At 37.5% G+C, this 15,445-nt stretch overlaps 1 protein-coding gene across 1 annotated transcript in view; it reads left to right on the forward strand.

Annotated features, from left to right (window-relative positions):
* The window catches only part of ARHGAP30 (Rho GTPase activating protein 30), a 209,171-nt gene that overhangs the window by 21,868 nt on the left and 171,858 nt on the right, over positions 1-15,445 (forward strand). Inside the window, exon 2 of the mRNA XM_053703002.1 lies at positions 5,246-5,348. Within this exon, the coding sequence (XP_053558977.1) occupies positions 5,246-5,348 (103 nt within the window). The remainder of the gene's footprint in view (positions 1-5,245; positions 5,349-15,445) is intronic.

Genomic DNA, 15,445 nt, shown 5'->3' on the forward strand with positions numbered 1-15,445 from the left:
CCCATTTTAGGTTCAGCACCCTGGATAGCACTTGCTTATTGGTGGCTACATTTAGCAAACCAATAAGCAAGCACAACCCAGGTTCTCAACCAAAAATGGGTCGGCTCTATAAATAAAGATTGCAAGAGAACAAAGAAAAATTGATAATAGAAGTAAATACGAAAGTTGCGTTAAATTGCATGCTCTATTAGAATAGTTAAAGAAAAAATTTGGGTTTAGTGTCCTTTAAGGAGCAACGGTCTTACGACTGCTGCTTCTTAACTGCAGCTTCCGGCAAGCTGAAAACTATGGGCGTAGAAAGCAGCATCTGCTGCTTATTTATTGTCCCCCATAACCTCTCTTCATCCCATCACCTCAGATCTTCCACGTTCCATAGTTTGTAGAGATACTTAAGAACGTTTTGTCACAAAAATTTGAGGAAAATAATGTTGGTCACATTTTTCCTTTAAATTAAATGTATAATCATTTATGTTTTGAGAACATTCAGACATTTTTTTTAACTAATGTTCTTTTTTTAAAGAATATAATATTCAGAATGGCAAAATAGGCATTTGTTTTTAGAAGTATTGTGTGTTAGTACAAATGACAATGAGAACATTTGATCTACAATTCAATTAATATTTTTCAGATATTTGCTCATTCCTGTAAAAAGATAATAGCTTCTCAAATCTCCTGAGCATTAAAGGGACATAATACTCATATGCTAAATCACTTGAAACTGATGCAGTATAACTATAAAAAGCTGACAGGAAAATATCACCTGAGCATCTCTATGTAAAAAAAGGAGATATTTTACCTCACAATTTCCTCAGCTCAGCAGAGTAAGTTCTGCGTAAAAAAAATATACTTCAGCTGTTGCCCAGCTGCAGGTAAAAAATAAAATAAAATGAAGAAATGAACAGCAGCCAATCAGCATCAGCAGTGCTGAGGTCATGAACTCTTTTACTGTAATCTCATGAGATTTCACTTAACTCTCATGAGATTTCATAGTAAACTTCCTTAAACTGAATAGGGAAATAAGATGAGTGTGCACGTAAGCTGTCCTGGGACAGACATACTGATTTGCTGCTTAGAAGTCCTTTACAATGGGATGTGGCTACTGAGGACATTTTGAGGTAAAATATCTTTCACCTAGATTACGAGTTTTGCATTAACAGGGGTGCGGTGCTAACGAGCAGTTTTCCCTCACCGCTCACTTGCAGACAACCCTGGTATTACGGGTTTTTATAAACCCGGCGTTAGCCGCAGAAAAGTGAGCGGAGAGCAAAATTTAGCTCCACATCTCACCTCAATACCAGCGCTGCTTACGGTAGCGGTGAGCTGGTAAAACGTGCTTGTGCACGATTTCCCCATAGGAATCAATGGGGGAGAGCCGGCTGAAAAAAAACCTAACACCTGCAAAAAAGCAGCGTAAAGCTCCTAACGCAGCCCCATTGATTCCTATGGGGAAATTAAAGTTATGTCTACACCTAACACCCTAACATGAACCCCGAGTCTAAACACCCCTAATCTTACACTTATTAACCCCTAATCTGCCGCCCCCGGCATCGCCGACACCTTCATTACAATATTAACCCCTAATCTGCCGCTCCGGACACCGCTGCCACCTACATTATATGTATTAACCCCTAATCTGCTGCCCCCAACATCGCTGAACCCTACATTTTATTTATTAACCCCTACTCTGCCGCCCCCAATGTCGCCGCCACCTACCTACACTTATTAACCCCTAATCTGCCGCCCCCAACGTCGCCGCCACTATATTAAAGTTCTTAACCCCTAAACCTAAGTCTAACCCTAACCCCCCCTAACTTAAATATAATTTAAATAAATCTAAATAAAATTACTACAATTAACTAAATTTTTCCTATTTAAAACTAAATACTTACCTATAAAATAAACCCTAAGATAGCTACAATATAACTAATAGTTACATTGTAGCTATTTTAGGATTTATTTTTATTTTACAGGCAACTTTGTATTTATTTTAACTAGGTAGAATAGTTATTAAATAGTTATTAATGATTTAATAACTTCCTAGTTAAAATAAAGACAAATTTACCTGTAAATAAAACCTAACCTAAGTTACAATAACACCTAACACTACACTACAATTAAATAAATTAACTAAATTAAATACAATTAAATATAATTATCTAAAGTACAGAAAATAATAAAATAATTACAAGTTTTTTAAACTAATTACACCTAATCTAATGCCCCTAATAAAATAAAAACGCCCTACCCTATACTAAATTAGAAATAGCCCTTAAAAGGGCCTTTTGCGGGGCATTGCCCCAAAGTAGTCAGCTCTTTTACCTGTAAAAAAAGTACAATACCCCCCCAACATTAAAACCCACCACCCACACAACCAACTCTACTCTAAAACCTACCCAATACCCCCTTAATAAAACCTAACACTAACCCCTTGAAGATCACCCTACCTTGAGAAGTCTTCACCCAACCGGGCCGAAGTCCTTAACAAAGCCGGGCGAAGTGGTCCTCCAGACGGGCAGAAGTCTTCATCCAAGCCGGGAAGAAGAGGTCCTCCAGACTGGCAGAAGTCTTCATCTCAAACGGCATCTCCTATCTTCATCCATCCGGCGCAGAGCAGGTCCATCTTCAAGACATCTGACGCAGAGCATCCTTCCTGGCCGACGATTACCCAACGAATGAAGGTTCCTATAAGTGACGTCATCCAAGATAGCATCCCTTCAATTCCGATTGGCTGATAGAATTCTATCAGCCAATCGGAATTAAGGTAGGAAAAATCCTATTGGCTGATGCAATCAGCCAATAGGATTGAGCTCACATTCTATTGGCTGATTAGAACAGCCAATAGAATGCAAGCTCAATCCTATTGGCTGATTGGATCAGCAGATAGGATTGAACTTCAATCCTATTGGTTGATTGCATCAGCCAATAGGATTTTTTCTACCTTAATTCCGATTGGCTGATAGAATTCTTGGATGACGTCACTTAAAGGAACCTTCATTCCTCGGGTAGTCGTCGACCAGGAAGGATGCTCCGCGTCGGATGTCTTTAAGATGGACCCGCTCTGCGCCGGATGGATGAAGATAGAATATGCCGTCTGGATGAAGACGTCTGCCTGTCTGGAGGACCTCTTCTTCCCGGCTTGGATGAAGCCTTCTGCCCGTCTGGAGGACTACTTCGCCCGGCTTCGTTGAGGACTTTGGCCCGGTTGGGTGAAGACTTCTCAAGGCAGGGTGATCTTCAAGGGGTTAGTGTTAGGTTTTATTAAGGGGGGATTGGGTGGGTTTTAAAGTAGGGTTGGGTGTGTGGGTGGTGGGTTTTAATGTTGGGGGGTATTGTACTTCTTTTTACAGGTAAAAGAGCTGATTACTTTGGGGCAATGCCCCGCAAAAGGCCCTTTTAAGGGCTATTTGTAATTTAGTATAGGGTAGGGCTTTTTATTATTTGGGGGGGCTTTTTTATTTTATAAAGGGGATTAGATTAGGTGTAATTAGTTTAAAAAACTTGTAATTATTTTATTATTTTCTGTAATTTAGTGTTTTTTTCCATACTTTAGATACTTTTATTTAATTGTATTTAATTGTAGTTAATTTATGGAATTAATTTAATTGCAGTGTAGTGTTAGGTATTATTGTAACTTAGGTTAGGTTTTATTTACAGGTAAATTTGTCTTTATTTTAACTAGGAAGTTATTAAATCGTTAATAACTATTTAATAACTATTCTACCTAGTTAAAATAAATACAAACTTGCCTGTAAAATAAAAATAAATCCTAAGCTAGCTACAATGTAACTATTAGTTATATTGTAGCTATTTTAGGGTTTATTTTATAGGTAAGTATTTAGTTTTAAATAGGAATAATTTAGTTAATTGTAGTAATTTTATTTAGATTTATTTAAATTATATTTAAGTTAGGGGGGTTAGGGTTAGACTTAGGTTTAGGGGTTAAGAACTTTAATATAGTGGCAGTGACGTTGGGGGCGGCAGATTAGGGGTTAATAAATGTCGGTAGGTGGCGGCGATGTTAGGGACGGAAGATTAGGGGTTAATAAAATTTAACAAATGTTTGCAAGGCGGGAGTGCGGCGGTTTAGGGGTTAATATATTTATTATAGTGGCAGCGATGTCCGGTTCGGCAGATTAGGGGTTAAAATATTTATTATAGTGTTTGTGATGTGGGGGGGGGGCCTCGGTTTAGGGGTTAATAGGTAATTTATGGGTGTTAGTTTACTTTTTAGCACTTTAGTTAAGAGTTTTATACTACGGCGTTAGACCATAAAACTCTTAACTACTGACTTTTAAATGCGGTACCATGCTTGACAGGAGAGGGTCTACCGCTCACTTTTTGGAAGACTGGTAATACCGGCGCTATGCAAGTCCCATTGAAAAAATAGGATACGCAATTGACGTAAGTGTATTTGCAGTATTTTCTAGTCTGGCCAAAAAAGTGAGCGGTGAGCCTGTCATTTCAAGACTCGTAATACCAGCGAGCGTTAAAAAGCAGCGTTGGGACCTCTCAACGTTGCTTTTTAAGGCTAACGCAAGACTCGTAATCTAACCGTTAGTTTTTTACATAGAGATGTTCAGGTGATATTTTCTAGTCAGCTTATTACAGCTATGCTGCATCACTTTCAAGCGTTTCAACATTTGGGTATCATGGCCCTTTAAATCACAAATTATAAAGCTCCACCAAGTAATAAAGGGAGAATGTATTTAAAGGGATATGAAACCCAACATTTTGTTTTATGACAGAGTGTGCAGTTTTAAATAACTTTCTAATTTACTTCTATTATCAATATTTCTTTGTTTTGTTGGTATCTTTTTTTTGAAAAGCAGAGACGTAAGCTCAGGAGAGTGCACACGTCTGGAGCACTATATGGCAGCAGTTTTGCAAGAAAGTTATCCATTTGCAATAGGACTAGACAGCAGCATTTCCTGCCACGTAGTGCTCCAGACAGCTACCTAGGTATCTCTTCAAAAAAGAATATCATGGGAATGAAGCAAATTTGATAATAGAAGTAAATTGGAAAATTGGAAACACAAAATATTTTTTGGGATTTCATATCCCTTTAAAATATCGTGATAACTTTTGAGATGTAAATATAGCAATATGACTTTTTAAGTATTAATTATTCATCCCTTCAACTAGATGTCAATATCAAATTATTAGAATGTGTGTTTGTGGCATTTGGATTTTTGAGATAATGATGTTTCATTTGGCACCAGGCTAAGATTACTATTTTTAAAATCAGTTCCTCAGGTTTTGAAAAGCTGCACAGAGTTTGTGGAAGAGCATGGGATCGTAGATGGTATCTACAGGTTATGTGGCATCGCCTCCAATGTACAGAAGTTAAGGTTAGTTATCTTGAAATGAATTTCATTCAATGTATAGAAATTAAAGTGTTTTTGCCCACGCTGAAGAGTCATAGTGAAAATGCTGAATGAGTAAAGTTCTACAGGAAAGCTCAGGGTTACATAGCAGCCCCATTGTAAAGTCTCTTGTTTAAAATGTTGCTGCAAACTTCTGAAACCCGTGGGCTGCTAGGGAAGCCAGTAGCACATTGTTGCACAATGCTCTGCAGGTCTCTTTGGCAGTCAAGGGATAAACCCTAAATATTTGTTGAAAACATTTAACTTCTAATTTAGAAGTACATTGATAATAGAAGTAAACTTTTTTTAAATAGTATGCTCTATCTGAATCACAGAAGAAAAATTTTGGGTTTCATAGCCCTTTAAAGTGATTGTAAACTTTTGCAATGTAATCCACAGTATATAAAATTATTCATAAAAACAGGGGCACTTTCATTCAAATATTTAAAGAAGCTTCCTTCTTAAAATAATTACCATTAACATCCCCCACCCTCATCTATTGCTTGATTTTGGTCTTCGATGGCGATTCTGGCTTCATCCAATCATTGCGTGCCCCCTTTGGCATCCAGCTTGTAGTGCACTTCAGATTTGCATAGAAGCATTAAAAGATGTATACCAAAATGTTTCTGTTAAGAGTTATCACAGGTTCCATGACGTTTACTGTGTACATTAGCTGCTGAGTAAATACTGTAATGTTGAGTGCACACACATCTTTATCTAGGGATGAACTATGCGTGTTATTTTTGGGGTTGCCACTTCCCAAATATGGCAAATTATGAAATAGTCAAGCCATCAAGTTAACATTTTTAAATAAAACGGACATTTATTAGCCCATTGACATTTAAAGATAGTGATTAGCCTTTAAGGCAAAGTACTTACCCTTTAAGAGACATACAAAGGCACAAAGAAAATGTTCTAATTGTTTTAACTTCTGCAGAAGGCTAAACATATAGTTAAAGTCAGCTCCATCACAGTAATGCACTACTGGGATCTAGCTGAACACATCTGGCGAGCCAATGACAAGAGGCATATGTGTGTAGCCACTAATCATCAGCTCTTATTAGTGCATTGCTGCTCCTGAGCCCACCTGGTATGATTTTCAACAAAGGATACCAAGAAATGGAAGTAAATTTAATAGTTGAAGTAAATGGAAAGGTCTTTTTTTGCATGCAATGAATCATGAGAACTTAATGTTGACTTTCATATTACTTTAACCTACCATCTCTCACACATCAATATTCCCACACTCAACTCCCAAACCACAATTCATCATTACGTCCTCTTTCTTCCATATTCAAAACTTCTGTTGTGCTGCATCTACACTGTGGAACTTTCTAGCTCCCACTGTGAGATTTCCTCATGTTTCAAAACTTCAAACTCACATCTTCAGACTTTTTACCACCTTACCTTCTTCACCAATAGGGATGGGCGAATGTGGTGAAAGTGCAATTCGCTTGTTAGAACGAATAGTCTTGTGGACATTCTTTATGGAGAATCGAATGTTGATAAGAATGAAAATCTGTTAAAATTTGGTAATTGAATGTTATTTGCGGTTTGGGAATGTTACTTTCATTTTCGATTGAATATCCACAATAAAAATTTCGAATGTAACATTCAATTTAACAAATACTATTCAGAAGTTGAATAGTTCAAGTGGTAGGGAATATAGTAAATTGATACATATTAGATACAAATATATTGATTCAAAATTTTCTCTTTCGAATATTGCATAATTTTAATTGAATTTTACAGTTCATTTTTACAGATCATTAGAAATACTATCACAAATTTATTGATTCAAATTTTCTAATTCAAATAATGCAGAATTTGAATATTAGATTTAAAGAGAGCATTAGAAATACTATTACATATATATTGATTCAAATGTATCTAATTTGAATATTGTAAAATTCAATTCAAATTATGCAATATTCAAATTACTAACATTTGAATATAATAACCCATTTAAATATAGCATTAGAAATACTATTACATTAAAGAAATGTTAGAATGTTGTACAAACATTCAAAATTCGAAACGAACAAACAAATGTGTTAAAATTTGTTTAATTCTTTGAATGTTGCAAAACATTCGCCCATCCCTACTCACCAATAGAAATTTACAGCTGCCTCTTCTTACTGTTGCATCAACTACAAACCATTTTACAAGCTCAAACAACCTGTATACCTTCTAACCGATTCACACCTTTAGATTGAATGCCATTTAAAGCAGAATCCCTCTCCATCCTTTGTATTGTCAGCCACATACATTATGTGTATTGTAACTTTATATCTGCCACTATAATCATGTACCCAGGACTGCAGAATATTCTTTAATTCATATAACTACAATTCATGACCTTAGCCCTAATCATAAATGTAACTCTAACCAGATGACATGTAAAGTGTTACTGAATTGACAACATGTTTATTTCACATATGTTAATTGGCACCATTTTAGCACCAACATTTCAATAAGATAGCAGCTAGATACTAGTTGAAGCTAAGATGAATTAAATTCAGATATTGTTGCATTCCGTCTAGGTGCAGGCAGCTAAGTGCTGCTATTTACATCTATTCTAAGTTGTGTCAAAGATAAGGCTGAATTCTTCTAACACTTATATGTAATCATAAGGAATTAAAGGGACAGTACACTGTCAAATTGTTTTTTTATTATATGTATTTTCAATTACCTGTTATACCAGCTGCAGAGTATAAAATGTAGGAGAAATTGCATTTTCAGGTTTATTTGTGTATATGAATTTGCTGGTTGTGTGATTTTAAAACACATCCTATTACAATAGGTCGAGTTTCAGGTAATATCATATCTCATTATGTTATCATTTTGTGTACACAAACTTGTTTTCTTATCTTATATTTGTCTGGTAAACCAAAGCTCAATACTTAGACAGAACAATGGAAAATTATCATTGTATTACTTAACTATACTGCACCCCACTGAGAGTGTCATTTCTTCTGCTGGCTGTGTTAACTAAGTCTATTCAATAGCTGAGACTCCAGTATACAAACTTTTACTATAGGTGGGGATACCACAGGCTAAATCAGCTATTTCAAATGCCAAAATATGGGTAAAGGAGCTACTTGTAAACAATTAAATACACTCCAGTAGGTAAAATGGATCATTGGGAACAATTTAAAGGGGATAATTTTTTGGGGCGAACTGTCCCTTTAAAGAAAATAAGAATTGTGGCCTTTGTGTGTATCTCAGTGTTTCCCAACTAATGTCCTCAGGCCAGATTTTATGTACTTTACAGCTTGGGCTGAGCAATAGCTGGTGCTTAGTGACTCATTGAAGCTCTTGTATGGAAATCCTGTAAAGTGACATTCAATTGCAATAATAAAATAACTCATTATTTTAAGAGCATTTCAGTTGTCTTTTTTTTTTAGTGTAGGGATAGAGCCCTCTTGAGGGTTGATTATCTTATCTCCTCTGCTGTGGCCAACAGATAAATAAGCCCCTTCACATATCTTGCAATCACAGTACATTGTATAGAAGGAACAGATTTCTGAATTCCATAGAATGTACTTCAGCCTCACATAGGGTTGCCAGTTGTCCTCCACAAAAAAATACTAGATGACCTGTAGGTGACTTTGCACAGGTGGTGGGTGAGGTACACAAGGGCCCCTCCCTCAAGCTTAAGATTAGGCCCCACCCTTGACATCACAATATACATTTGTGTACAACTGAGCAGTGATTTTATACTCTTAGATGCCAGTAACGAACAAATCAATAATTCACCTCTTTGACTACCAACAACCAACAACTATAAAACAGTAAAACATAAGTGTTTTTATCTGCCAGTAGCACACACACACAAAGCAAAATGTTACCCTAGTGGCTACAGCCAACACACATATAGTGGTTTTGTAAGATAAGAAAGTCTTTTTTGTTTTTTGTTTTTTTTGTTTTACCTTACTTGACTTGACAGTAACACGTAATAATACATGGGCAATATTGTTTCTTTCTGGGCCATAGTTATGATGCATAGGGACATAGGAAGACTTTAAAATGTAGCTGACACTTAGGGGACATTTAACTGTCCAGTATGTTTGCAAAGATTTTACTGGACAGTTTGGCAACCCTAGTCTCATGCTCTAATGTGTTACATGCAAGCAATAGCACAATAATGAAATGCTCTAAATATGTGTTTATATAAACCTTGCAAGTCACAGCCAATCATTAAGCAGTCATAAATTTACAATTTGTTTCCATGTCCATTGCTGTAGTTTAAAGAGGTAGAGAAATGGCTACAAAAGGGGAATTTAAAAAATAAAACCAGGAAGTACTAGAAAATATCAGTTACCCACATGCACCACCCTCCCGCATTGATAAGTAGTCACAACCGTATCTAACACTCACACACAAATACAGTTGTAATCACAATGATTCAACCCCAATTGCAAATCAGGTTTATTGTCAAAATGTAGACTTTCAGCTGTTTGCAATGAACAAAAGCTATTGAAATAGCTCAACACAATGAATGCTTCAAGTGGTTTCCCCAAATTCAACTGAAAATGCCATGTTTAATGAATTCTGCAGTCTCAAAATGATCCAATTCCCTGAATAGAATCACTCAAAACAGCACAAATATGCAAAACAGGTGTTTTCTCAAGCACACCTGATGCAACTAATCAAGGGCCTCATTAGGTGCACCAGGTGTGATTGAGCTAGAATACATTAAATACCTGAACTGTCTAGGGGTTTGTTGAGTGTCATGTTTGACTGAATGTTAGAAATATGTCAAAAGAATGGTCCAAAAAGTTAAGAGAAGAGATCCTCATCCTTCACAAACAAGGAACAGGATACAAAAAGATAGCAAAGGCACTGAATGTTCCTAGAGACATTGTTGGAAGCATAGTTTGCAAGTTCAAAGTTAAAGGAACAGTGGTTACACTACTTTGACTGGGCAGAAAAAAGAAGCTATCAATGGCTGCAACCAGATTTCTGAAAAGGCAGGCTGAGGAAAACCCTTGAGTGACTGCAAAAGACCTGCAGCAAGACTTGGTGGCAACAGGCACTGAGGTTTCAGTTTGCACAGTAAGGTGCAGAAGGTTTCCATTCCAGAACTCCAAGACGTAAACCACTACTGACCAAAAATATCAAGAAAAGTTGGCTCCAATATGATCAAAATCATATAAATAAGCCACAGAAATTTTGTGATTCTGTTAACAAATAAATATATATGTATATAATCATATACAGTCATGGGCAAAAATATTGACACCCCTGCATTTCTGTCAGATAATGCATCACTTTGCCCAGAAAAGTGTTGCAATTACAAATGTTTAGGCATTCTCATGTTTATTTCTTTTGTTCTTATTGGTATGACACAAAAAAAGTGGAGTAAAAAAAGCCAAATCTGACACATGCCACACAAAACTCCAAAAATGGACTGGACAAAATTATTGGCACCCTCAATTTAATATTTGGTAGCACACCCCCTTTGAAAAAATAACTGAAATCAATCGCTTCCTGTAACCATCAATGAGTTTCTTACACCTCTCTACTGGAATTTTGGACCACTCTTCTTTTGCCAACTGCTCCGGGTCTATACAATTGGAAGGGTTCCTTTTCCTAGATGCTGTTTTGAGATCTCTCCAAAGGTGATCTATGGGATTAAGATCTGCACTCATTGCTGGCCAGGTCAGTACTCTCCAGAGCTTTGTCTTCAACAATTTCTGGGTGCTTTTTGATCTGTGCTTTGGGTCATTGTCCTGCTGTAAGACACATGACCTCTGACGGAGATCCAACTTTCTGACACTGGGCCCTACATTGCACCACATAATTCTTTGGTAGTCTTCAGATTTCATAATGCTATGCACACAGACAAGACATCCAGTGCCTGAAGCAGCAAAGCAACCCCAAAACATTAGTGAACCTCCACCATGTTTGACTGTAAGGACTGTATTTTTTTACACATATATATTTAGGTATTAATATGTGTATATACACATATTAACAAATAAATATATATGTATATAATCATATACAGTCATGACTAAAAATATTGACACCCCTGCATTTCTGTCAGATAATTCATCACTTTGCCTAGAAAATTGTTGCAATAACAAATGTTGAGGCATTCTCGTGTTTATTTCTTTTGCTTGTATTGATATGAGACAAAAAAGTGGAGAAAAGAAAAGTCAAATCTGACACATACCACGCAAAGCGCCAAAAATGTACTGGACAAAATTATTAGCACCTTCTCAAAATTGTATGAAATAATTGCATTCCAAGTTTGTGATGCTTCTGTAATTTGTAATTAAACTCACCTGTATTAATTAACAGGTGCTGACAATATAAAAATCACACCGGCAACCAGTTAAAATGGTGAAAAATTGACTCAACCTTTCTGTTGTGTGTCTCTGTGTGCCAGATTGAGCATGGAGAGGATAAAGAGCAGGAAAGAATTTGAGGATTTGAGAACAAAAATTGTGGAAATGCATGGACAATCTCAAGGTTACAAGTCCATCTCCTGAGATCTTAATGTTCCTGTGTCCACTGTGCGCAACATTAATAAGAAGTTTACAGCCCATGGCACTGTATCTAAAAGAGAAAAATTGATCAAAGATTGCAACAAAGGATTGTTCAAATGGTGGATAAAGAACTTTGATCAACTTCCATACAAATTTAAGCTGACTTTCAGGCACAGGGTACAGATGTGTCAGCTCACTCTATGGGGCCTATCTATCAAGCTCCGAATGGAGCTTGATGCCCCGTGTTTCAGCAGTTATGAAGCAGCGGTCACAAAGACCGCTGCTCCATAACCTGTCCACCTGCTCTGAGCAGGGGGCGGCGTTGCACCAGCAGCTCTTGTGAGCTGCTGGTGCAATGCTGAATACGTCGAGCGTATTGCTCGCCATATTCAGCGAGGTCTGGCGGACCTGATCCGCACTGGACAAAATTATTGGCACCCTCAATTTAATATTTGGTAGCACACCCCCTTTGAAAAAATAACTGAAATCAATCACTTCCTGTAACCATCAATGAGTTTCTTACACCTCTCTACTGGAATTTTGGACCACTCTTCTTTTGCCAACTGCTCCGGGTCTATAAAATTGGAAGGGTTCCTTTTCCTAGATGCTGTTTTGAGATCTCTCCAAAGGTGATCTATGGGATTAAGATCTGCACTCATTGCTGGCCAGTTCAGTACTCTCCAGAGCTTTATCTTCAACAATTTCTGGGTGCTTTTTGGTGTGTGCTTTGGGTCATTGTCCTGCTGTAAGACACATGACATCTGACGGAGACCCAACTTTCTGACACTGGGCCCTACATTGCACCACATAATTCTTTGGTAGTCTTCAGATTTCATAATGCTATGCACACAGACAAGATATCCAGTGCCTGAAGCAGCAAAGCAACCCCAAAACATTAGTGAACCTCCACCATGTTTGACTGTAAGGACTGTATTTTTTTACACATATATATTTAGGTATTAATATGTGTATATACACATATTAACAAATAAATATATATGTATATAATCATATACAGTCATGACTAAAAATATTGACACCCCTGCATTTCTGTCAGATAATTCATCACTTTGCCTAGAAAATTGTTGCAATAACAAATGTTGAGGCATTCTCGTGTTTATTTCTTTTGCTTGTATTGATATGAGACAAAAAAGTGGAGAAAAGAAAAGTCAAATCTGACACATACCACGCAAAGCGCCAAAAATGTACTGGACAAAATTATTAGCACCTTCTCAAAATTGTATGAAATAATTGCATTCCAAGTTTGTGATGCTCCTGTAATTTGTAATTAAACTCACCTGTATTAATTAACAGGTGCTGACAATATAAAAATCATACCGGCAACCAGTTAAAATGGTGAAAAATGGACTCAACCTTTCTGTTGTGTGTCTCTGTGTGCCAGATTGAGCATGGAGAGGATAAAGAGCAGGAAAGAATTTGAGGATTTGAGAACAAAAATTGTGGAAAAGCATGGACAATCTCAAGGTTACAAGTCCATCTCCTGAGATCTTAATGTTCCTGTGTCCACTGTGCGCAACATTAATAAGAAGTTTACAGCCCATGGCACGGTATCTAAAAGAGAAAAATTGATCAAAGATTGCAACAAAGGATTGTTCAAATGTTGGATAAAGAACTTCGATCAACTTCCATACAAATTTAAGCTGACTTTCAGGCACAGGGTACAGATGTGTCAGCTCGCACTATGGGGCCTATCTATCAAGCTCCGAATGGAGCTTGATGCCCCGTGTTTCAGTAGTTATGAAGCAGCGGTCACAAAGACCGCTGCTCCATAACCTGTCCGCCTGCTCTGAGCAGGCGGACAGACATCGCAGGAAATCAACCCTGATCGAGTACGATTGGGTTGTTTGACACCCCCCTGCTGGCGGCCCATTGGCCGCGAGTCTGCAGGGAGCGGCGTTGCACCAGCAGCTCTTGTGAGCTGCTGGTGCAATGCTGAATACGGTGAGCGTATTGCTCGCCGTATTCAGCGAGGTTTGGCGGACCTGATCCGCACTGTGGGATCAGGTCCGCCAGACTATGATAAATAGAGGCCTATATGTCACCATCTGAATGAAAAGGGATGCTTTGGTAGGAGACCCAGGAGGACCCCATTGATGACACAGAAACATAACAAAGTCATATTACCTTCCATACCTGAGGAAGCCAAAATCCTTTTGGGAGAATGTGCAGTGGACAGACAAAACTAAATTACAGCTTTTTGGTAAAGCCCATCATTCTACTATTTTCAGAAAAAGAAATGAGGCTTTTAAAGAAAAGAATACTGTCCCTACAGTCAAACATGGTGGAGGTTCTCTGATGTTTTGGGGTTGCTTTGCATTATGAAATCTGAAGACTATGAAATAATTATGTGGTGCAATGTAGGGTCCAGTGTCAGAAAGTTGGGTCTCTGTCAGAGGTCATGGGTCTTACAGCAGGGCAATGACCCAAAGCACACATCATAAAGCACCCAGAAATGGTTGAAGACAAAGCACTGGAGAGTACTGAACTGGCCAGCAATGAGTGCAGATCTCAATCCCATAGAGCACCTTTGGAGAGATCTCAAAACAGCAGGTAGGAAAAGGAGCCCTTCCAATCTGAGAGATCTGGAGCAGTTGGCGGAAGAAGAGTGGTCCGAAATTCCAGAAGAGAGGTGTAAGAAACTAATTGACTGTTACAGGAAGCGATTGATTTCAGTTATTTTTTTCAAAGGGGTGTGCTACCAAATATTAAATTGAGGGTGCCAAGAAATAAACATGAGAATGCCTAAACATTTGTAATTGCAACAATTTTCTGGATGAAGTGGTGCATTATCTGACAGAAATGCAGAGGTGCCAATATGTTTGGTCATGACTACATATATATTTACATTGCGGTCTATGGCAACACGCAGTTCCAGTAGACTGCAATGTAAAGGCACTTTTCAGTGCCGTTTTTCTTCTAACAACCCACTCCTACCAACTTTAAAGCCTTTCTACAGCAGCTTTTTTTTTTTTTTTAAATGGTACATTTTAAACACGTCATGCACCTCCCTCTAAATATGGGTGCCACTATTTTGGAACCTAGGTTACACTGCAGGTATCTGAGAGAGAGTTGCTGCATATGTGGCTACAAGAAGTAGATCATGTTCTCTCTTTGGAAAAACTCCATTATACCTTTCAGGGTAAATCAGACTTTATTTTAGACATCATATTTATATGGGAACAGAAAACAATTTAATCCAAAATGTTTGTATAAAGCAAACCAGCCCAAAATCTGACACCCCAATTTCTTCTCCCCCCCCAGCTACATCTCTTTACTGACCCACTCCCACCTCAAGTATAGTCATATACTTACACTTATTACATTCACTAGAATGACTATTCATATAATCAAAATATGAATGATACTGTATAACCTATGTGCATTCTGTAACTGTTATTTTTGCTTTGTTAATTTTGGAAAAAATAATAAAAATATTTAAACCCAAAAACATACAATCAAACATTGTCTATTATTTAGTCATCACTGTATGGCTAGTAGTCAGAAGCATGTGACCAGGTCCAGCACATCATTTTTGTTGTAACTTTGGCTTATGAAAGAGATTCA

The sequence above is a fragment of the Bombina bombina genome, chromosome 1, assembly GCF_027579735.1.
Source record: "Bombina bombina isolate aBomBom1 chromosome 1, aBomBom1.pri, whole genome shotgun sequence".
In the NCBI taxonomy this organism is placed as follows: Eukaryota; Metazoa; Chordata; class Amphibia; order Anura; family Bombinatoridae; genus Bombina; species Bombina bombina.